The sequence below is a fragment of the Dipodomys ordii genome, unplaced genomic scaffold (genome assembly GCF_000151885.1).
Source record: "Dipodomys ordii isolate 6190 unplaced genomic scaffold, Dord_2.0 Scaffold119, whole genome shotgun sequence".
Classification (NCBI taxonomy): domain Eukaryota; kingdom Metazoa; phylum Chordata; class Mammalia; order Rodentia; family Heteromyidae; genus Dipodomys; species Dipodomys ordii.
Window position 1 is genome coordinate 5,395,953 of NW_012267335.1, and position 23,507 is coordinate 5,419,459.

The following is a 23,507-nucleotide window of genomic DNA, read 5'->3' on the forward strand; positions in this document are numbered from 1 at the left end:
GTGTGTGGTGTGTGGATGGCTGTGTGTGGTGTGTGGTGTGTGGATGGCTGTGTGTGGTGTGTGGTGTGTGGATGGCGGTGTGTGGTGTGTGTGGATGGCGGTGTATGGTGTGTGTGGTGTGTGGATGGCTGTGTGTGGTGTGTGGATGGTGTGTGGATGGCGGTGTGTGGTGTGTGTGGTACGTGGATGGCTGTGTGTGGTGTGTGTGGTGTGTGGATGGCGGAGTGTGGTGTGTGTGGTGTATGAATGGCGGGTGTGTGGTGTGTGGTGTGTGGATGGCGGTGTGTGGTGTGTGAATGTCTCATAGGTGTTTCACTTTTTCGAGTTTTTTTCAGTTTGGTTTAATCCTAGAGCAAAACTGAATTTCACTAACTATCCTTTGAGCAAACATCTTTCTGTGACTTGGGGTCTACATAGTTAAGAGGAAATATATGCTGACGCTCGCATCTCTAACAGATGGGTTGAGCTGTGTGCTGCTTGAGTTTGTAATATTTTAAGAGAAAATATATATTGTCATAAAAATATTTTCAAAAACAGTTTGAACACTGAGAATCAGGCTAGAGATGGGGATTTAAAGTTGAATTGTGATTCCTTTTCAAGCTTTCCTCTTGGAAGGAAGGAAATGCAATTATATCCTAGACAAAAGCATTCCTCAGCCATGAGAAAAGCCAGCACCAAGTCCCTAGTAACTCTTGTGTAGGTGGATACTGACATGACTTTTTGACTGAAAATGCAGTAGTATATGAGTAAATTGCAGTGCATTCGTAAAATATTTAGTGTATTTAGGATATGTTTAGCAATTGTAAAATTTCTCCATTTCTTTGTAAGTTAGATTTCTTAGTTTAATTTATTACTGGAAACTTAACTCTATAAAAGCTCTATTAAGGGGCTGGGAAGGTGGCTCAGTGGTAGAGTGCCTGCCTCACATGCATGAGGCCCTGGGTTCGATTCCTCAGCACCACAGAAGCAGAAAAAGCCGAAAGTGGCACTGTGGCTCAAGTGGTAGAGCGCTAGCCTTGAGCTGAAGAGCTGAGGGACAGTGCCCAGGCCCAGAGTTCAAGCCCCATGCAAAAAAAAAAAAGTTCCAGTAAAGCAGGTTAAATTGGCCAGTGCATGTAGTACAGAGGAAAATAGTTAATCAAAATTGATGTTTAGCCGGGCGCCGGTGGCTCACGCCTGTCATCCTAACTACTCAGGAGGCTGAGATCTGAGGATCGCGGTTCAAAGACAGCCAGGCTATGAAACTCCTACCTCCAGTAAACCACCGGAAAACCAGAAGTGGCACTGTGGCTCAAGTGGCAGAGCGCTTGCCTTAAGCTGAAGAGCTGGGACAGCGCCCAGGCTCAAAGTTCAAGCCCCACGACTGACAAAAAAAAAAAAAAAGATGTTTAAATTTCCTCTACATTTTCCAGTTGTTTGATTTAGATGCTGAGGCCAGAAAAATCAACCACTGAAAGACCATTTTTGTAATTTCTTAAGCTGCTAAAGAATATTGAAAAGGACTTTAGGAAAACAGTGGATTTGAGGATGGTGATCACAATGATGTGATCACGATAGTGATGGTGATGATGGTGATGGTGATGGTGGTGGATAATGGTGATGGTGGTGATGACGGTGGTGATGGTGGTGATGATGATGGTGGTGATGGTGGTGATGATGATGGTGGTGATGGTGGTGATGATGATGGTGGTGATGGTGGTGATGGTGATGGTGGTGATGATGATGGTGGTGATGGTGGTGGTGATGATGATGATGGTGATGATGGTGGTGATGATGATGGTGATGATGGTGGTGATGATGGTGATGATGGTGATGGTGGTGGTGATGGTGATGATGGTGGTGATGATGGTGGTGATGATGGTGGTGATGATGGTGGTGATGGTGGTGATGATGATGGTGATGATGATGATGGTGATGATGGTGGTGATGATTGATGGTGGTGGTGATGGTGATGATGGTGGTGATGATGGTGGTGATGATGGTGGTGATGATGGTGGTGATGGTGGTGATGATGATGGTGATGATGGTGGTGATGATGGTGATGATGGTGGTGGTGATGGTGATGGTGATGGTGGTGATGATGGTGATGGTGATGATGGTGGTGATGATGATGGTGATGATGGTGGTGATGATGATGGTGATGATGGTGGTGATGGTGGTGATGATGGTGGTGATGGTGGTGGTGGTGATGGTGATGGTGGTGATGATGGTGATGGTGGTGGTGATGATGATGGTGATGATGGTGGTGATGGTGGTGATGATGGTGGTGGTGATGGTGATGGTGGTGATGGTGGTGGTGGTGATGGTGGTGGTGATGATGATGGTGATGGTGGTGATGATGGTGATGGTGATGGTGATGGTGGTGGTGGTGGTGATAGTGGTGATGATGGTGGTGATGATGGTGGTGGTGATGGTGATGGTGGTGATGGTGATGGTGGTGATGGTGATGATGGTGGTGATGGTGATGATGATGATGGTGGTGATGGTGATGATGATGATGGTGGTGATGATGATGATGGTGGTGATGGTGGTGATGATGGTGGTGGTGATGGTGGTGATGATGTTGGTGATGATGGTGATGATGATGGTGATGATGGTGGTGGTGATGGTGGTGGTGTGTGATGGTGATGATGGTGGTGATGATGGTGGTGATGATGGTGGTGGTGTGTGATGATGGTGGTGGTGGTGATGGTGATGGTGGTGATAGTGGTGGTGATGGTGATGGTGGTGGTGATGGTAATGGTGGTGATGGTGGTGGTGATGGTGGTGGTGATGGTGATGGTGATGGTGGTGATGATGATGGTGATGATGGTGGTGATGATGGTGATGATGGTGGTGGTGATGGTGATGGTGATGATGATGATGATGATGACGGTGGTGATGGTGGTGATGTGGTGATGGTGGTGATGATGGTGGTGATGATGGTGATGATGATGATGACGGTGGTGATGATGGTGATGATGGTGGTGGTGATGGTGGTGATGATGGTGATGATGGTGGTGGTGATGGTGGTGGTGTGTGATGATGGTGGTGGTGATGGTGGTGGTGTGTGATGGTGGTGATGGTGGTGATGATGGTGGTGGTGGTGGTGGTGATGGTGGTGGTGGTGATGGTGGTGGTGATAGTGGTGGTAATGGTGGTGATGGTGGTGATGGTGGTAGTGATGGTGGTGGTGGTGGTGATGATGATGATGGTAGTGATGGTGGTGGGTAGTGGTGGTGGTAATGGTGATGGTGGTAATGGTGGTGATGGTGATGGTGGTGGGTAGTGGTGATGGTGGTGGTGATGAAGAGGAGAAAGCATAAGCTCCCATTTAAACCTCACCTGGGGGCGTAGCTCCACTGGCAGAGCACTTGTCTCCCAAGTTTAGCATCCAATACTACTTTTAAATTTTGTTTGGCCAGTCCTGGGGTTTGACCTCAGGGCCTGGGCACTGTCCCTGAGCTTTTGCTCAAGGCTAGCACTCTACCACTTGAGCCACAGCTCCACTTCTGGCTTTTTCTTTGTATGTGGTACTGAGGAATCGAACCCAGAGCTTCATGCATGCTCCACAAGCACTCTACCACAAAGCTGCCTTCCCAGCCCATACTTTCAAAATAAAAGAAAAAGAAAAAGCAGGTAGGCTTGCTGGGATCCACAAATAAAAATCCAAGACACCAGTTCAGATGGAATTTCAAATAAGCAGCGGAACCCTAGGATCGCTGCGTGCTGTGTGTGACGGGTTTATCCCAGACATGGCTGTGTTGAGTCTCTTCTGACATGCTCCCTCTCCCTCTCCCTCTCACAGCACCCTGGAGGGCTTCTACGTGGACGACGCCCTGCAGGGCCAGGGCGTCTACACCTACGAGGACGGGGGTGTGCTGCAGGGCTCCTACGTGGACGGGGAGCTGAACGGCCCGGCGCAGGAGTGCGACCCCGACGGCAGACTCATCTTCAAAGGGCAGTACAAGGACAACGTGCGCCACGGCGTGTGCTGGGTCTTCTTCCCGGTAAGCGTGCTGTGCAGAGGAGCAACGCCTGAGCCGGCATCCTTGCTACTCAGGAGGCTGAGCTCTGAGGGTCACGGTTCAAAGCCAGGCCGGGCAGGAAAGTCTGTGAGGCTCTTCTCTCCAATTAACCACTCAGAAAACCAGAAGTGGAGCTGTGGATCAGGTGGTAGAGTGCTGAAGAGCTGAAGGACGGTGCCCAGGCCCTGAGTTCAAGCCCCATGGCCAACATAAAGATATAGCTATAGATATAGCTAATTAATTAATAATAATGATAGCGAAATATGTTCTCTGTGCTACAACCTGGGAAGCTGTGCAACCTGAGAGCCCGTCTCTGAAGCAGGATGTACAGGGCACGCTTCCCTCATTATTTACTACTGATTTACACTGTTGGTCTCATCGCTGCTATTATTTACACTCATTTTGAAAAAAAGAAAACAATATGATTTTATCATGATTGAGACAAGTTAGATGTATTGTGAAAGGAAAGAAAAGAAAAACAGCAGCAGGAAGACATGGCCTTTAATTCCTTCAGCCTAGAAAACGAGATGGAGACGTGGCAACCGTTATTAATAATTTTATTATTTAGTTCTCATAGGAAAGATTGTATCCAGCCGCTCCCAAACTGTACTGCACCAGTGTTTGTTGATCCTGCTATCTAAATTGATTGCTCATCCTTGCATTGAGTATGGTCTTTGTGGGCAGGGAGAGCCAGCTGTCTGGATTCAAGAATCCATAAGGAAGAGACATGGGGGGGGGGGTCCCAATGGAGGGGCTTGTTGTGTTACTGCAGGGGCGGGTAGGAAGCCACAGGGACCAGCTCCCTGCAGAGAGGGGAGCTGGGGCAGCAGTCTGTGGGTGCTGCTGGTCCTCAGGACTCAGGAGAGGGTGAGCAAAAAATAAGGCAGAGTAACTGGAGCAACCCTGATCTTGTGAACGCTCACCCGCCTGAGTAAAGGCGTCAGCGGGTAGCAGCCTGCCTCTCATCTAAGTCCCGAATGCTCCACTCTCCACCAGGGGGAGCGAGAGAGCAGAAGGTTTTATGGCCTGGGAATCAGGAAAGGTAAATGCAGTGATCCCCCCCCCCGTGGCTCCCCTCAGACTACGAGGCGAAGTTTATAATAAAAAAAAAATCATAACTCGTTTTGGAAGTAAGGCCCTGGAAGACAGCCTCACAGAGCGCTGTTATTGTCACACCGCAGCGCGCAGGTAGCAGGGAGAGGCTCTTGCACTAGAGATGAACGTGTAGAATATTTTCTGGGTGCAGAGTATTTGGGGCTCTCCCGGCAGGACGGAGGCAGCCTCGTGGGAGAGGTCAACGAGGACGGGGAGATGACGGGGGAGAAGATAGCCTACGTGTACCCCGACGAGAGGACGGCACTCTACGGCAAGTTCATCGACGGAGAGATGATCGAAGGAAAGCTGGCCACCCTCCTATCCACGGACGAGGGGAGGCCGCACTTCGAACTGACGCCTGGAGGTGAGCTGGAGCCAGGGAGAGGCGCTCTGCCTCCCCGGCTCCTCCCATGGTGTACAACAGCTTACTGGGTTGCGCCTGGCCACACAGCTGACCAGCTGGCCCCCAGGGCCCGGCCTGAGGCTTCGGCCAGTTTCCATCCGCTATGAGTGTTAACCTTAGTGACAGGGCCTAGGCTGAAGACCCAGGGGTGATTTGGGGCAAGAATTTTTCAGGGTGCATCTGATGTGTCTGCACAAGTAGATTCCTGTGATGTCCCTCCCTCCCTCCCTCCCTCCCTCCCTGCCATGGGGTTTAAACTCTGGGCCTGAGCGCCATCCCTCAGCACTTCAGCTCAAAGCGAGCGCGCTCTACCACTTGAGCCACAGCGCCACTTCCAGTTTTCTGGTGGTTTGTTGGAGATCAGAGTTTCACAGACTTTCCTGTCTGGGCTGGCTTTGAACCGCGATCCTTAGATCTCAGCCTCCTGAGTAGCTAGGATGACAGGCGTGAGCCACCGGTGCCCGGCTCCTGTGGTGCCTCATAAAGCCTCACAGTAGAATTGCCATTCGCTCTTCAGAGCAGATCATGTGGCCGAGCTCCAGGTGAGACAGAGCCCTGGTGTGTCTGAAGGAGAGTCTGCAGAGTCCCGTCACAAGGACGTAGATGGGAAATTCCCACAGGGAGGAGCCAGGAAGCCGTTGGTGTCGGTAACTCAATGCATTTTAAATGGCTGCCTCTCCAGAACGCTGACACCAGAACACAAAGCGAGGGACCTCTCCAGAGGTGCACCGACCGCAGCAGGGGTTGCGCATGCTCTGTGACGGGAGCCGTCAGTGAACACAGCGGCCACGCACAACATGCCGCCTGGAGACGTTGTCTTCTGGGTGTAAAAGTCACCTGGCTGAAGAAAGCCAGGAAAATGCACAGTAGAAAAACCAGGATTGCGTGTGTGGAGTGCCACCGCCTAAGAAAGCTCTCCAGATTAGTCCAATTTCTGGCAAAGCCTGGATGCGTGGATTTCTGGTCCAGGGTGGGTTATGAAGAGAAATTAATAAATCTAGGCCTTAGTAAACCTAAATTACACTCGTCTAACTCGAATAGGGAGAAGATTTTTCAAAGCAAAGTTCTCCAAAAATGCGAAATCATTTACATGTAGCTCCAACTTGGATAGCCTTAAATGTCTTTTTTTTTTATAGTAAGTTAAAAATTGAAGAAGGCCAAATGCAGGGTGGGATTGTAGATCGGACCCTGAGGCAGGCCCGGAGAAGCTGGCTACAGTTTCGCTCAGGGACATGGCTGTGCTGCTTTCCTCATCTTGGCAGAAGCCCTGCGTAGCGAAGGACGTTGCCTGAGGAGCGGTGTCTCCCCTGCGTCTCTGCCGGGCGGCCCGTGCGGCCTTGTCACCTGGAGCTGGCACTCATAGGACATTGATGGTGAAACTTTCAGTGTAAGGGAGGAGATAGGTGTTGGGAGAATTCCACACAGCCCTTGGGGTCAGGACCAGGGATGTAGCTCAGCGGTCGAGTGCTGGCCTAGGAGACACGAGGTATGAGGGTTGGCACCGTGAGAACGGGAGAGTTGGGCTTAAGAAACAAGTGAGTGTTGTTTTCTCTTTTGAACTAATTCCCTGTTGTCGAGCGTCTCCTGGCCCTTTGCTGTTGTGCTCCTGGATCTGCTCTAAACCCTTCCTCTGCCTGCTCCTGCTCTGGGAGCCTCTGCCTCTCCCCAGACTTCTGTCTGACTTTGGCCAAAGCAGGTGAATGTCCCTGTGGGGGGGGGGGGGGCTCTGGTCAGCACATCTTGCCAGCGGCCTGGCTGCCGCCTCCTGCCTGACTCCCAGTAGAATCCCAGACAGCGCCTGCTACCCCACACAGCCTCAACTTCTGCCCATTTCTGGGTTCCTCATGGTTCCTTGCTCTTCTGTCTCCTGTATGAGCAATTCCCTGACTTAAATCCCCTCTTCAAAATATTTAAATGAACTGGATATCAGTGGCCCACACCTACAATCCTAGCTACTCAGGAGCCTGAGATCTGAGGACCAAGGTTCAAAGCCATCCCAGGCAGGAAAGTCTGTGGGACTCTTATCTTGAATTAACCACCAAAAAGCTGAATGTGGAGCTGTGGCTCAAGTGGAAAAACATCAGCCTTGGGCAAAAAAGCTCAGGGACAGCACCTAGGTCCTGAGTTCAAGCCCCATGACCAGCATGAAAAAATATATATATATATATGTACTAAAAGGTCAGGTTCTTAGACATTGGATTGGATTGGATTGTTTTCTAATTTATAGTTTGAAGTATTATTTTTGGTTTGGGTTGTACCAAAAAAAAGGAAGGAAGGAAGGAAGGCAGGCAGGCAGGCAGGCAGGCCTGGTAACTATGGGTAACCACTAAAGAATTGCATAATGGGATTATTAATGATAATAATTGACTTTGCAGGAGTAAGCTCTTCAGTTCTCGATCCTGTTTCTCTCCTGATGGGCTCTCGGGACACCTCGTGTCTTCATTATACTAGAGGAGGGTTTTGGGGGGCTAAAGGCAATCCCAGGAGAGCTGCAGGCCTTAGTTTCTGGAATACATTTCTGGTTAGGTTCTGAACTATCATCTCAGAAGTGAAATGACTTTGCTAGGCTTTATTAGAGTGCTGTCCTCCTTGATTCTGGTGAGGTTGAAGCCAGCTGCCAGGGCTCTGGTGTTAGATTTCACAGATGATCTGGTATGAAGAAAACCACAAAGAAACAGAACTATTTTCCAATTTGGTCTGACCAAAGAAATTTGAACATGCCATAGCAAACCATTTTCATGATTTAAAAAGCATTTCAGGCTGAGCACCCAGCGCCAGGCCCAGAGTTCAAGCCCCACGACCGACCAAAAACACAAACCATTTCAGCACTCAAGCAATGTTTAAGTTGCTTGCATGAAGATTTAAAAGCAAACAGGAACTGATCGCCTCCCCCCAAGGTGGGCAGTGCAGGGGTAGGAGGTTTAGGAGCAGGCAGGAGAGTGAGTCTGAGACTTAGCTGCTCGGTCTTGGCTTGGTGTTTTCCTAGTCCTCTGCCCTTGGACAAACTGCCTAATTCTTTTGAGGCTCCTCCTCCTCACCTGACAAACATGGGGGTAATACCTGCCTCACAGGGCTGGTGTGAGGAGTGGGTGGATACTGTGGTGGAAACTCCTTGTACAAGGCCGGCCGTGTGCACCTGTGAGCGCTCAATAAAGGTCAGCTTCCCTTCCAAAAAGAAAAAAGCAGATAGAGATTTTAAGAGATCTATCTGGTGGTTATGGGTTGTTTTGAAAATGACAGTGGGCGGGGGGGACACTGATGAGCACCTCCTCCCCAACTCGCTGTCCTCCCTGGGCTGAGGGGAACAACATCGGTAGTTGATTAGCTCTTCCTGGCCTGGGAGCAGAGAAGGGTCCCAGCTCACTGACATTCCGTTTGTTTTTAGGTTCTGTGTACCACTTTGATAAGTCGACTTCATCCTGCATCTCCACCAATGCTCTTCTTCCAGACCCTTACGAATCGGAGAGGTAAGGCTTTCCTTCCCGCCTTGCTTGCGGGTTTCCTGAGGTTAAAAGCCCTGTGGTGGGAGCTCAGCGCCCACCCTTCCTGGGAAGCATCCTTTTCCCTTGCAAATCCTCCAGATAACGACTTGGGTATGGTGAGGCCGGGCGCTTTGCTCCCTCCCGTTTGGATGGGGTGCTCATGGCAGGGGAGGGCAGGGGTGGTGGCCCCTTGTAAAGCCCAGATCCTCTCATGAGTTCGTCATGCGGTAAAAGCTCTAGGGAAAGCCAGGTGCTGGTAGCTCACACCTGCAATCCTAGTGTATTCAGGAGGCTGAGATCTTGAGGATCGAGGTCCGAAACCAGCCGAGGAAGGAAAGGTCTGAGAGACTCATCTCTGATTAACCACAAAAGCCAGAAGTGGAGTTGTGGCTCAAATGGTAGAGCACTAGCCTTGGACACAAAAAGCTTAGGGACAGCGCCCAGGCTCTTGGTTCAAGCCCCAGTACCTGCACCGAAGTAAATAAATAAATAAAATGCTTGAGGTAAGAGGCCCTGGGTCAGGCAGCTGTGACCCCTGCCCCCCAGTGGCTATTCCCTAGGGTTCTGGTGCCTCTGTTGGTGCTGACAGCCGCACGGCCCTCTGGGGGGCATCACACCCTCCTGAAGTATGCCCTGCACCCCAGAACACCTCCTTTTCTCCTAAGCCCAATTCACAGGGCTTGTCCATTCTGAGGAAACAGGACTTTAGAAACAAACAATGAGAAGTAAGAAAGCATTCCACTTCACACAAGACGAGGCCCTGGCTCTAGAAGCGCACTCAGAAGGTCGAGTTCTATTTCCGCTTCTTGCCTTATGTAGGAGACGCTTTCCAGACGCTTGTTCTCTAGCCCTGCATGCATGAAGGGGCTTTCCCTAAGATCCCGAGATCCTCTCCAGACCCGTCTGCTTCTTAGTAAAGACCCCACCTCAGGATGCTTTTCTCTTTGCCTGCTCACACAGGGCCCGCACAGTGTCACGGGCAGGAAAACAGACGGCTGGAGGCTGTGGCCCCACTACAAAGCAGGGAGGGTTGGGGCTCTGCATTCACCCCAAAACATAACAGCACTGAAAGTGTAGGCGCCAGTCTTGTCGGTTTTTATGGTGACAGTCCTGCCTCCTGATATTCCCAAGCTGTTTCTGGAGGCAAATGTTTTCTTTGACACCCAGAGCTCAGTAGATTCAGCCAGACCTTTTCTAGGGATCCATGAGGCCCAGCTGGACGGGGCTGGACCCCAGGCCTCAAGTTGGGGTCAGCTCTGTCTCCTGTGTGTTTATTCCAAGCCTCAGACAGGAGAAGCAGAGTCTCCGGGAGTGGGTGGAAGCCGCAGGCGGTGGATGGGAACTTGTCATGTTCCCGAACACCTGAGGTCGGCATGCAGGCAGCCTCCGGTCGCTGTTCTGACAAGGCAGAGCACACAGACCAAGCATGCCGGGGCAGACGGTGGGCTGCGGCAGCTCAGGACTCACCACGGGGTCGGGATGTGCAATCCTATTGCAGAGCAGGAACGGAATTGGAACCAGTCAAAGATGTGCAGTCCAGGAAGGAAACATACATTCCACTAAACACGGTCATTGCAGCCTGGCTGTCTCAGAGCTGAGAGCGGGAGGTGGAATGTGGGTGCTGTTACTAAATGCGACTCCACAGCCACGACGGGTTTTCTCTTCTTGCTAGCCTGTGTGTGACGAGCTACCGGGTAAATACTTCAGGCTCTGTAGGCCCTGGGGTCTCTAATGCAGCTACTCCGCTCTGCCTTTGTAGTTAGTGCTGCAGCAGGAAGACCCAGTGTGAACCAAATGGTCATAGCCATGTACCAATAAAACTTTATTTACAAAAATGAGCAGAAGCCAGTTTTGACTAGTTAGCCACCCTCTGCTTGGAGTCATTTTATTGGCTCTATCCTCTTAGCTGTCACTCATTCATATAAAATATTCATCTTGGTATTTAAAGCAGGTCTTTCCTACTGCCTGGCTTTGACAAACTTGGTTAATTAACTCTGAGCTGAAACAAAAATACAGATATCCTTATCTCCTCTGCTGAGTAGCTTTATGAGTTAATTTCATACCCATTTCTTCTGCTCTCAGTGCTTCTGTATTGTGGTTTATTGATTTCTTCTTGCCTTCCTTCCTTTATTGGATAATAAGGAACTGGTCCTAGTTTTGGATTCAAAGCGATCATGATTTGGTTTTTTCCCCCCTTCTTCTTCTTCTCAGGGTGTATGTGGCCGAGTCCCTCATTTCCAGTGCAGGAGAAGGATTGTTTTCCAAGATACCCGTGGGTCCTAACACTGTTATGTCTTTTTATAATGGAGTCCGAATTACACACCAAGAGGTGAGTATTTCGAACAAGTTTCCTTTCAGGCTTGACACTCTTATCACTTGAGCTGACACCTCCAGCTTTTTGCTGGTTAATTAGAGATAAGTCTTATGGACTTTTCTGCCTGGGATGGTTTTGAACCTTGATCTTCAGATCTCAGACTCTTTAGCTTGGGTAACAGGTGTAAACCACCGGTGCCCAGCTGAGAGGCCTCACCAGGTGTGTTGGAGGGTTGTGGATGATGGGTCTGCTCATGGGTGGGCACGTCCACTGTCTTGGTGGCTGGCAGCTGCTCACGGGGGAAGCCCTGGGGCTGGGACAGGCCTTTTCCTGGAGTACACACGGCCCCCTGCGCATTCCTGCCTCCATTTCTGTTCTCTCCTTTCGCCTCTTCTGCGTCTCCTTTTAGACGGAGCTCTTTGCTTGCATTTTTGTGTGTCCTTATAAGGAATAGGAGCCTCCCTTTTCTGGTAGAATAAGGAAGCCCAGCTAGTAGCTGTGCGGTGCGTTACTCCATCCGTGTGCGGAGGGCAGGCGGGTGGGCGCCGTGAAGCGGCGGGTGAATGAGTTGATGCCTCTGCCCCTCTGGGAGCGGGTGGCCCCCGACACGTGCCTTGGGTCCGCAGGTGGACAGCAGGGACTGGGCTCTCAACAGCAACACCCTCTCTCTGGACGAGGAGACGGTCATCGACGTGCCTGAGCCCTACAACCACGTGACCAGGTACTGTGCCTCCCTGGGCCACAAGGCAAACCACTCCTTCACTCCAAACTGCATCTACGACACGTAAGTGACGCTCGGCGGCAGCAGGGCCGGTCGATGCCTCGGGACTCGGGGTTAGGAAGGGCGTGGAAAGGTGTTCCTAGGTCTCAGAGATGGCTGCTCCCCCAGGATGTGCCAAGAAGCCAGGCCATAGGCCTCCGCAGTGGGCTGAAAGCTCCAATCCAGAAAGAGTAGAATGGCCAGGTACTGGTGGCTGATACCTGTCATCCTAGCTACTCAGGAGGCTGAGATGGGAGGATCGAGGTTTGAAGCCAGCCCAGCCAAGCAAGTCTGTGAGAACTCTTGTCTCCAATTAAGCACCAAAAAGCTGGAAGTGGAGCTGTGGCTCAAGCAGTAGAGCACTAGCCTTTAGCACCCAGGCCCCAGTACCAGCCCAGAAAGAAAGGGAGGGAGGGAGGAAAAGGAGAGAGACAGAATGTCAGATACGCTGGGAAAGGAAGGCAGAGTGGTGCATCTAGACCGTGAGCAGGCCAGTGCCTGGCCGGGTGTTGTTAAATCTAAATTCTAACATGGCAGCCGGGTGGGGCTGAGGTGCTGTGTGCAGGGTGCTCCCGGCTGAGGCCAGAGCTGCTGGCCCGTGACCTCGTGCATCTTGATATCCAGGTTTGTCCACCCGCGGTTTGGGCCCATCAAATGCATCCGCACCCTGCGAGCTGTAGAGGCGGAGGAGGAGCTCACCGTGGCCTATGGCTATGAGCACAGCCCCCCGGGGAAGAGCGGGCCCGAAGCCCCCGAGTGGTACCAGGTGGGGCTAAAGGCCTTCCAGGCCACCCAGCAGAAGTGAGCAGCCGGGCCTTGGGGCCAGACGCCCGGAAGAGACTTGGATCTATGCACTCCTTTCATCCGCAACAGGACGACCGGGGATGGCTCTCGCTGTGACTTCAGCCCCTCCTCCCGAGTTAGCACCACTTCTCGCGCACATACTAACTAGGTTTGACTGTATTACTCATACCCGACTTAACATTAGGTAGCTTCACCACGGTGTCCCGCTGAGAGGTATTGGGAGCACTTGATGTAAGACAGCATGATGCTCTTGAGCGGTTCAGGTCTAAATCTGGACCACCTTTCGAGATGCCAAATAATCAGACTAAAGGAAGAAAGGGGTATGTGTTCGGTCCTGTTGTTGGTGGTTTTTCCATGTTTTTTTTTTTCCTATGGCCAGTGTAAAATGTGTGACACATTTGCACATGTGCCCTATGGAGGGTAGAGAAAATGATTAGATCTTCACTCTCTAAACATGGTAGTTTGCCTTTTAACTTTTGATCTGTATTTTATACTAGAATGGCTTTGGTTTGGGGATTTTTTCCCCCTCTAGTAGGCAGAAAGAAGCCACTTTCTGCTGGGACCCACTCCCTAGCCTAGATATCCTGGAATGAGAAAACTCCTGAGTGGGCTTGCATCTCTGATTTTGTTTCTATACCATCATTTCAGTCTTATGTCCTAATATCAAGTACTGGCTCTTAGGGCCAGGGTATTATTATAGAATTATTATTCTCGCATGTAAACAAAGATATCTTTGCTTTCAGATGTGAGAAGAAATGAATTTACTTTGTTTGTATTAAGTTATGGAAGAGTTTTATATATATACATATATATATATATACACACACACACACACACACACACACATATATATATATATGTATATTTTAAGAAGGAAGAAAGGACAATTAGTATTTCTAGGCAGCAATTGTGGCACTTTTCCAGTATCTTTGATAATGTTAGTAAGTTTCTTTCTCCTTGGATGCACATTACATGTACATAAACCTAGCGCAGTCTGGCTTGTGACATGTCATTGAATTAAAAAGTCAAATAGCAAACCTTGAATTCTGCATTAGAATTCAAGAATTTCTTTGAAATCAGTACAATGAAGGCAGACATACTGACTGCCAGTTACAAAGCAAACCTTAATGCTAAAAACTGTTCATCATGGTCATTTCAAAGCTCTTATTGCTTCGAAGCATCCTTAGCTGAGTTCACACCTGTGCAGTTTCAAAGCAACAGCATCCGTAGCATTTTGGCCATTTCGCAAGCCCGGTGAGATCCCAACTTCAGAAAGCAGGAGGAAAACCCTTGTGTTTTAGGACAGCACATTAGATCTGTGACTTACTGGAAAGGCTCCGAATGAATTCTGAGAGTTGGGGCTTTCCTAAGTACACTCAGCACATGCCCATGCGCTGTCTGCTCCTGCTGCTTGGAGGAGGGGCAGGAAGGGGACTGAAGGGGGGGGCGGGAGGGTGTGGCCCTGTGAGCCACTGCTCTGCCTCTCCTGAGTAGTTCAGTCTTGAGAGCTGAGTCCTTGCAAGTTTCGAGGTGTTAGCAAGCCAGCTGAGGGATGCTGCGGGTGTAGAGGAAGTGTAAGCCCTTGGACAGCAGGAAGTTGGCTGTCGGCTGGGTCACGCTGGGGTCATAGAGAGGCACTCCTGAAAGTGCTCCGTCCTCCTTGCCCCCTCCTCTGGCCAGCTGCTCACGTGACCAGTCAGGCAGTCCCCGGATGGAGGACGCAGCCCTCAGGACAAGCCCAGTACCGCCGACCTCCCGTCTGTCCCAGGCCTCTTGGCACTGCAGCTGTGGTAGTTTCTAAGAGAAGCACTTGGATCTGTTTGGAAGCTTAAGCTCTTCCCGGGAGAGCAGCTGGTCAGGATTTCCAGAAAGATGTCCCATGAAAGGAACTGAGTAGAGGTTTCACATCAAGAGTTAGGAAGACAGGGTTACTTCTGTTCTTTGGAAAGAGACCCTCTGTCGGATGAGCCGGAGCCTTGTGTGTGTTCATATATGATAGTCCACTGAAACGTGTCGCTGTGTGTTCTCATGGGTGTTTGACACATGAGGATTCATGGAAACGTGGCAGAAGTGGATGGCTGTCTCCAGGAGAAAGTTGGCTCTCATCGGACCTAGTCAGCTGGGCAGGGAGCGAGGCAGGGGGGCGGGAGCAGCTGCCAGTCCCTCCAACCACAGGCTGCGGCCGGCCGGCTTTCCTGGACCACACCGGCTGCTCGTGACTCCAGCAGGGCCCGGTTTCTGTCCTAAAGAGCTACTGCACTCTCCCATTGGAGCCAAGCTGAATGTTTCCATAAAAGGGGTGGATGAATTGTAAGTGGAGATTTAGCCAGTGAGTAGACACTGAGTGATGGCCCGCTGGTGACACTGAATGCTAGCACTCCCGTGACGCCACAGGACGGCATGCTGGTTTGAACCCAGCGACCCTCAGACCCCTTGGGAACCACACACCCAGCCAAGCTCCCCCCGGCTTCCCCGGGACACTCCGCACACTCCCGGTGTCTTCCAGCAATCCCTTTCCTCTTCTGCACTCAGAGGAGAGCCGGAGCCTGGGGGTCCGCGGGGAACCAGCCCAGCCCAGCACCCCATTGTCTGGGCTCTGAGCTCCTCTCCTGCCATGCCGGCCTCTCCCTGGCTGGCTCTCTGCATGTCTTTCAGACCCTCCCCTGGGCCCCTGTCCCTCGGCACTGACTCCTGTGCTCTTGTCTGTCTGTCTGCCTCTGCCCTCCTGCTTTCCCACACACATCTGTCCACTGTCTTTCCTACTTCCTTCCTGCTCTGTTTCTCTCTCACATAAAGACTTACACACATTCACATACATCGCTAACTGCTGTTCCCTCCCCCAACCCCCCCCCACAGCTTCATCACAAGAGAGAGAGGCTGGAAGTTCAGTTCTAGATAGAGAAATAGGGTGGGAATTAACTGCTGTGGAAGAGTGTTTTGACCTAAAGCAGAAAAGCCCTTGATGAATTATTCCACCTCTCTCTCTCTCTCTCTCTCTCTCTACACACACACACACACACACACACACACACAGAGGCTGTGGAAGGAAATGGGTAGGAAGCAGCTGCATCTGGTCACTGCAATGGCATTGTCATCCCAACAAAAAACACCTCCGAGCCCAGGCACCCAGGGAATGCAGAGGCACCTCGCACTCCCCAGAGCAGCGGGCGCCTGCACGTGCATGTCTTCCGTGGGGCTCCCTCAGAGCCGCCTGCATCCCCTCCCGTGTGAGCAGACCTTCCCGTCGCATCTTTCCTGTGAAAAGATACTATCCTGTATTAGTTAGGAGCAGGTCCCAGCAGGCACTGGTTCAGACTCCCAGAAGTCACCGGAAAGATGGTGCTTCCAGCCAGCATGGAGGACATCCACAGACCACACACAAGAAGGACTGGAGGGGTTTGCAGACCCCGTTTTTAGGTGACCCTGCCTCCCCCTGGATCTCTCTGAGCATCCAAGAAGGAAAGTCGTTTTTCAAGATCTTTTTGAACCCATGTGAGACTAGAGTTCAACCTCTTTGCACTCTGGGGTTCATTATACTTGAAAAACTATTTCCTTCTCACCAACAGTCCTCCCCCCTTCTCCCCAAAAAAGCCAGCACAGCCAAATGTCATCTGCAATATTTAAGTGATATAGTAAACGTGCGTCGCTGGTGCCAGTGTGGTACCTGGCCTGGCTTTCACCCCAGCAAGTCAAAACACAAACATGCCCAAACAGCAGGCTCAAGGGTTTTGTGGACAGTCAACGTGTGGCACTTTTAGTACCTTTCATTTACTAGGCATAGAAAACTTAATCACTCACCGAAAAACGCATTCTTCTAAGAAGATAGATAGGTTTTCTGTTTTGTTTCAAGGAGCTGCCTCCAATTCTGTCTTCATAGTGATATAGAATTCAGACGTCTTGTCTTTTAGAAAAACAAGCAAAACTACCTCGCCAAACAGGTAGTTGTCATGCTTCTTTGCCACAGATCAGAGGTTGACAAAATATATTAAATTTACATGTACTTGAGGTATCTTGATAGATTGTGTTTGGGGGCTGATTTTGTTTGGGGTTTGGGGGATTTGGGTTTTTTTTCCTTGACTTTTTCCCTTCAGGAATTAGGAACCTCCATGCCAGGGGTTTTGTTTTGTTTTTGTTCTTGTTTTTAAAATACTAAATTTTACAAGTTTTCTTTTGCCAAATGTGTGCGTCTATATTCAAAGCAATGAAACTATTTCAAGCCATACAACCACAGGGGGTAGAAACTCCTTTCACAAATTTTAATGTGTTTGTATGTAAATAGATGTTTGTATGAAATATTTTCATGGTTGAATGACTATATTTAAATGAAGTTGACTTATTCCAGTGCTATTTAAACACATGACAAAAAAATTTTTTTTTGGTGAGAATTCTGAGTCTACTGAGATATAATGCAGATCAATTTTGATTTTTAAACTCAAAGCCTACAGATTCCTCTGGGCGCTGTGTGTGTCAAGGGGCCCCGTAGGCTCCCAGTGCCTCAGCCGCTTGCTTGCGGGTGGTAAGTTCGGTGCTAACGGAAGTGTGTTTACCTTTTAGGGATTCCCGAGGGCCTGGGGCCCGAGAGCGAATCCGAGGCATTAGAGACACGGTGCAGTTATCCGGAGCACAATTTCTTTGCAGGGCAACAGAATCCGAAGCCAGACTTGGCCGCGACCTCCGTTCCCCAGCCACCATCCCCGCACTCCCTCACTGTCAGGGCCCAAGGTCAGGGCGCTGCTGCAGGGCACAGACCCGGGCGGGGTGTCATTCTCCAGCCATCTCTGTCTCCTGGAAAGGGGGGCAGCTCCCCCTCCCCCTGGGCAGAGACCCCATTCTCAGCACAGTCCATTTCCTGTCTCAGCTCTGGAAGACTATGAACCTCAGACCCAACTTCTAGCCAGAGAGAGAGACACGTCCTGGATTGCAGAACCCCGGCTTCCTATCTGTGACCTTGCATGCAGCCCTTAGAGGTCATTTTAACATCAAGACCCGTCACCCACCTCCTAAGACATACCTCCCAATGCCTAACCTTGAGCAACAGGGGGAAAAAAAAAAGAGGAACAAATTAATAATAACCTCCTCTATCATGAATTTGACTGAGTGGGGATTTTCCCTCTTTAGTCCTGGACATAATAAAACATCAAATGACAAATTTTCACTGTGTATGCTAGCAATATGAACACATCTGCCACTGTACCCAACCCTACCTATGTTGGTTACATTTTGGGTTACTCTAATTCATCCTGATTCCTGGATGGGAAAACTACAGGGACTACAGTGTGCTTGCTGATCTTATGAGAAAGTTACGTCCATGATCCTGGCTCCCTATCTCAAATGTTTCTCCTCTTGGGTTTTCTCTGTTCTCCTCTGATCCTGAAATGCATTTATTGGGTTGTGAGGTGTGTCCGTGGAGTGGGACGCAGGTGTACACAGTCAGCATTGATCTCAACCAGAAGTTAACCCCTTCGAGTTACCAAGCACTTCGGGTCTTTTGTGAAATCTGAACTAAATCTATGAGCCTTATTCAATATCTAAGAATTCTATGCTTTTTTTAAATTATGGGAAACTATGGAAGATGTTTACATGAGTCATGTTTGCCCTTCCTGTGTTACGAATGAATTTTTTTGTAGTATGTCTGGGCGCATGTGCAAGAGAGTAGGAAAAATGTTTCTGAAACAAAACTTGACAAATATTTGTAATGAAAAGTCAATTTAAAGATTGCTATAATCGCGCTTTAGAAACAATGCAAGTATTAAACAAAATATACAATCATTTGTGGTTGTCTTCTTTAGCCAATGAGGAAAGAAAAGTAGTCATGCTTTTCTTACAACACGTTTATGTGTATATTTAAATTACTAAACGCACTTGACATTGTAAGCTGTTTAAAAATATTCCTAGCTATTCACCATGTTCAAGGCATTGTTTTAAGAGCCAGGGAGATGTGACATGAATCTAGGTCATTTGCCACATCGAATGGTGAAGATCATCATGTTAAGGAAATTCTGAAAGATAAGAACTTAAATGCAAGAGTCAAAGAAAACAGAGACTTGGTAAAACAGTGGGGTAAAATGTTGGTGATCTTAGAGAACATCTGAGCCAAGTCTTATTCCTGCCCAAATCAGTCCTCATCCACCCCCAGTCTTCCTCTATAGACTCTGCAGAATGTAAAGCAGTGAGGACAGGTGAAAGCGTGGCTTGCTCAAGGCCTGTGTCAGGCAGCAGTCCAGCTCTGGCGACACCAGCTTTGGGGTCTTTGTCAGAAGAGCCAGCCGATGACGGGAGCCTCAGGGGCCTCCAGACCTCCGGTTCGTTTCACCTCCTGTTACCCAGTCCTCCATCTTATCAGTCTTCCTTCCATGGAAGGAAAGGAACTGAAGCAAGGGACTTATTCCAAACTGGTATGAGGCAGTTCCCCTGCTGCCCAACATAGATCTGTATATGACCAGATTAGGCCAAACTACTAATATTCTTCCTCACAAGAAGAGCAGTATGTATAAACTGAGTTGAAATAATTTTAAGAATCTAAAACTCAATCAAAAGCAAAGGGTCAAGGGAACTAGAACGGCTCAAGTGGTAGAGGCGAGCCTGGCTTGGTGAAGAGGCCTAGCTAGAAGCCCAGCACCCGGGCTCACGCCTCTCATCCTAGCTACTCAGGAAGCTAAGAGCTGAGGATCGTGGTGTGGACCCACGGCAGACAGGAAAGTGAATGAGACTCTTACCTCCAATAACCATCAAAAGGCCAGAAGCAGAGCTGTGGCTCAAATGGTGGAGTACCAGCCTTGAACACAAAAGCTCAGGGATATTGTTCAGTGTAAGCCCTAGGACTAGTACAAAAAAAACAAAACAGCCGGGCGCTGGTGGCTCACGCCTGTAATCCTAGCTACTCAGGAGGCTGAGATCTGAGGATCGCAGTTCAAAGCCAGCCCGGGCAGGAGAGACCATGAGACTCCTATCTCCAATAAACCACCAGAAAAACGGAAGTGGCGCTGTAGCTCAAGTGGTAGAGCGCTCGCCTTGAGCTGAAGAGCTGAAGGACAGCACCCAGGCCCAGAGTTCAAGCCCCATGACCGACAAAAAAAAAAAAACATTAGATCTCCCTTATGACCCATCAAATACCACTCGTGGGCAGGTATCTGAAAGGAGAGGAGCCCACACACAGTAGAGACCCCAACATCCAACTTTAACAAGTCATGGAATCAGTTTGGATGCCCGTCACTGGATAAATGTTGCATGTGTACAAAATGGAGTTTTATTCAGTCGTTAGAAAAGAGCAGAATTGAAATGTAAACAAGAGGGGTTTTTTGGTTGTTTTTTTTTAAAAAGGCAAAACCATGTCACTCACAGGAAGAAGGGTAGAACTGGAAATCATTGTCATGTTCAGTGAGACAAATGCATTTATCTTCTCTCTTCCATAGACTTCATTTAAAAAAAAAGACATGAAAGTAGAAGGAGACCTCAGCAGGGAGAAAGGGGAAGAAACAAGAGAGGATAATGAAAGATGAATATGAAGCTGTTACATGAAACCCATTATCTTGTACAAGACTCCCTCCCTGCGAACACTGGAGTTCCTCTCGGGCCAGTCACAGGCGCTCTCCAAAACAAGCTGTGAATGTTTTCACAGCTCAGCTCCCTCTTGTGGCCGGAATCTATTATGATAAGAAGATGCAAAACCAAGGATCCTGGAACCCTTGAAGGGCTGTGGGTCCCGTGCTTAGCGTGGGAGCCCTGAGGTTCAGTCCCCCTCCAGCAAAGCCAGAATGAAGTCCTGGACTCCTGCTCTTTTCTACCATCCAGCTGAGATTCACACGGCTGAAGGAAGACACCATTTCCCAGGTTTTTTTCACTTTTTAAAGAAGGCAGAATTTCAGAAGGGCTAACATGCAGGGCGTTGGGAGCCCGCAGTAGATGAAACCAGGGTCGGTTCACCCTTTAGAAACCGAAGTTGATTTTGTTTTGTTTTATGCTTGTCTCAGTTGTGCAGGGTGGGATCCCACTGTTCAGTCTCCACACGTTTACACACACACACACACACCCTTTCACACCCTGATCTTTGGTTTTTAAGGACCTCCATTAGGCTTTTCCATGGCAACTCCAGACATTTACATTCTAGTAAGCAATGTTTGTGGGTCCTTTCCCCTCATCCTGCACTGGGGAGTCTGCTTGGTCTGTTGATTCTTGACAACTCCCCCAGAGACCATGATGTCTGCACTGAGCTCCTGGCTGGACGGGTTGGCTTCGCAATGATGTTCCCAGGTAATTAAAAAAAAGGTAGCCAGGCATGCTGGCTCATGCCTATAATCCTAGCTACTCAGGAGGCTGAGACTTGAGGATCTTGGTTCAGAGCTAGCCCGGGGAAGGAAAGTCTGTGAGACTGTTATAGCCAATAAACAAAACCTGAAGCAGTGCTGTGGCTCAAGTGGAAGAGCGCTATCCTCGAGCTGAAGAGCTGAGGGACAGCTCCCAGTCCAAGTTCAATCCCCATCGGCAAAAGAAAAAAAAAAAAAAGGTAAAATAAGTAGGAAGGGCTCTGCCTGGTGATAATGCTGATTGCTGTCAAAAGTTATGGAGATTCCCCAAGAAGTTAAAACTGCTCAGGGAGCCATTTTAATCTGGGAGCTGAAATACCTAAAGTCAACAGAGAACAAGAATAACAACCAGACGTAGAAACCAGTAGGACTAGATAAGATAAAATATCTTTACAGGCCCTCAGGATGTGTGGAATTGTCTTCAAAATAATGCAGGAAGTGGGGGAAGTGGTTGTTATATAGTGGAAGCTGGATGATGGGAACCAAGTGTTCATTATCTTACACTGTTTTCCTGTTTTCAAGCCTCTGCAATAAAGAATTTAGAAAAATAGCCTGACACTGGTGGCTTGTGCCTATAATCCTAGCTACTCTGGAAGCTGAGATCTGAGGATCAGGGTTTGAAGCCAGCCTGGGCAGGAAAGTTCATGAGACTCCTATCTCTAATTACTCAACAGAAAACCTGATATGGTGCTGTGGCTTAAAGTGGTAGAATGCTAGCCTTGAGCAAAAGTGCTCAGGGACAGTGTTCAAGCTCTATGACCAACAAAAAGAAAAGAAAAAAAAAAGTTTAAACTCCACAGATGATTAGCTATCAACTTATGAAAGGAGAGTCACAAAAGCAAGCATTTGTGTCATAATTCTGTTTAAGAAAGTGCCTTCCTAGGAAGTCTTGGGGCTGCTTGCATCTCATCCCCACTGTGAAATGGAGATGCCATTACATTTAGATGGATGAAAACCCTGTTCTAAGTCTCTATTCAGGAAGCAAGTCCCTGCCTGGCAGAGAGAAAGACAGGTCAGGTCTGGACAGCCCCTTAGTCTTGGTGGCCATCATGTTCTCCACTTCTGGTGACAACACTGGGTTTCTGACTGATTTACACCAGGGAAAATCAGACAATCCCAAGATATCAACAAATCCAGCTTTAGGAAAAGCACACAAACTGCAAACCTTATAAATGGCGGAGGGAACAGGAAAGAAGTGACATCTGCTTGAGAGGCTGGACTGGAGGAATTAGGACACCCAGTGTGCACACATATCACAGAGCCGCCATCTTGAGAAGCCTTGGAGAGTTCTCAGAGACAAAAAGCAACTGCAGCTTAACAACCTACAAAATAACCAGCAACAAAGCTAGGCTGGGAGCTGGGAATGTGGCTTAGTGGCATAGTGTTTGCATAGCATGCATGAGGCCCTGGGTTCGATCCCTCAACAACAACAACAACAAAATGGCCAGGTGCCAGTGGCTCACGTTGTCATCCTAGCTACTCAGAAGGCTGAGATCTGAGGATCACATTCAAAGCCAGCCCAAGCAGAAAAGTCCCCCAAAATGGGAAGTGGCACTACGTATGGCCCAAGTGGTAGAACACTAGTCTTGAGCACAAAGCAATTCAGGGACAGCACCCAGGCCCTGAATTCAAGCCTCATGACCAACATACACACACACACAAGCTAGGGTGTTCATTCTGTTCATTAGTATGGCTCAGGTAACAAGAGTGCCAGCCGTGAACAAGCAAGGCATGCAAGACTAAAACTCAGATTTCTAGCCTTGGTACCAGTATAAAATTAAGCAAATCTACCTTTTAAGTTCATTATCTTTTTATTATTTTTAAAATTTACTTTGAGATACTAGGAGGTTGTGGCTGGCCTCTAACTTTCAATTCTCTTGCTTTACAGCTTCCCAGACTCTGGGATTACAGACAGGTGTCACCCCAACAACCTTTGTTGTCTTCATTAATGAAGAAATGCTGTGCTGCTTTGATAAGCTTAGCAAAGAAGTTAAAAGCAGTGTCTTTTCTTTTACTTTTATGTGACGTTTTCAGAAGACACATGCTTAGGGACAGACCCACGCCCCAAATTCAAGCCCCAATATAGCTGAGAGAGAGACAGACAGGCAGAGAGAGAACTAGATCATGGGATTATTCCATTTGCCCATCCCTTTATATTCAATCTATCTTCAACTCCTGAGGCTGTGTGTGTGTGTGTGTGTGTGTGTGCGTGTACACACGTGATAGACATCCAATCCAGTGTGCCTATGCACGCTAAGCTATGCACGCTAAGCTATGCACGCTAAGCTATGCACGCTAAGCTATGCACGCTAAGCTATGCACGCTAAGCTATGCACGCT

The 23,507-nt window shown here is 49.0% G+C and overlaps 1 protein-coding gene across 1 annotated transcript in view; it reads left to right on the forward strand.

Annotated features, from left to right (window-relative positions):
* Positions 1–17,510, forward strand: part of Setd7 (SET domain containing (lysine methyltransferase) 7) — a 23,392-nt gene extending 5,882 nt beyond the window's left edge. The window contains exons 3-8 of the mRNA XM_013029506.1: positions 3,788–3,989; positions 5,277–5,466; positions 8,891–8,972; positions 11,199–11,316; positions 11,928–12,085; positions 12,686–17,510. Coding sequence (XP_012884960.1) covers positions 3,788–3,989; positions 5,277–5,466; positions 8,891–8,972; positions 11,199–11,316; positions 11,928–12,085; positions 12,686–12,866 — 931 coding nt within the window. The 3' untranslated portion in view covers positions 12,867–17,510. The remainder of the gene's footprint in view (positions 1–3,787; positions 3,990–5,276; positions 5,467–8,890; positions 8,973–11,198; positions 11,317–11,927; positions 12,086–12,685) is intronic.
* The last annotated feature ends 5,997 nt before the right edge of the window (positions 17,511–23,507 follow it).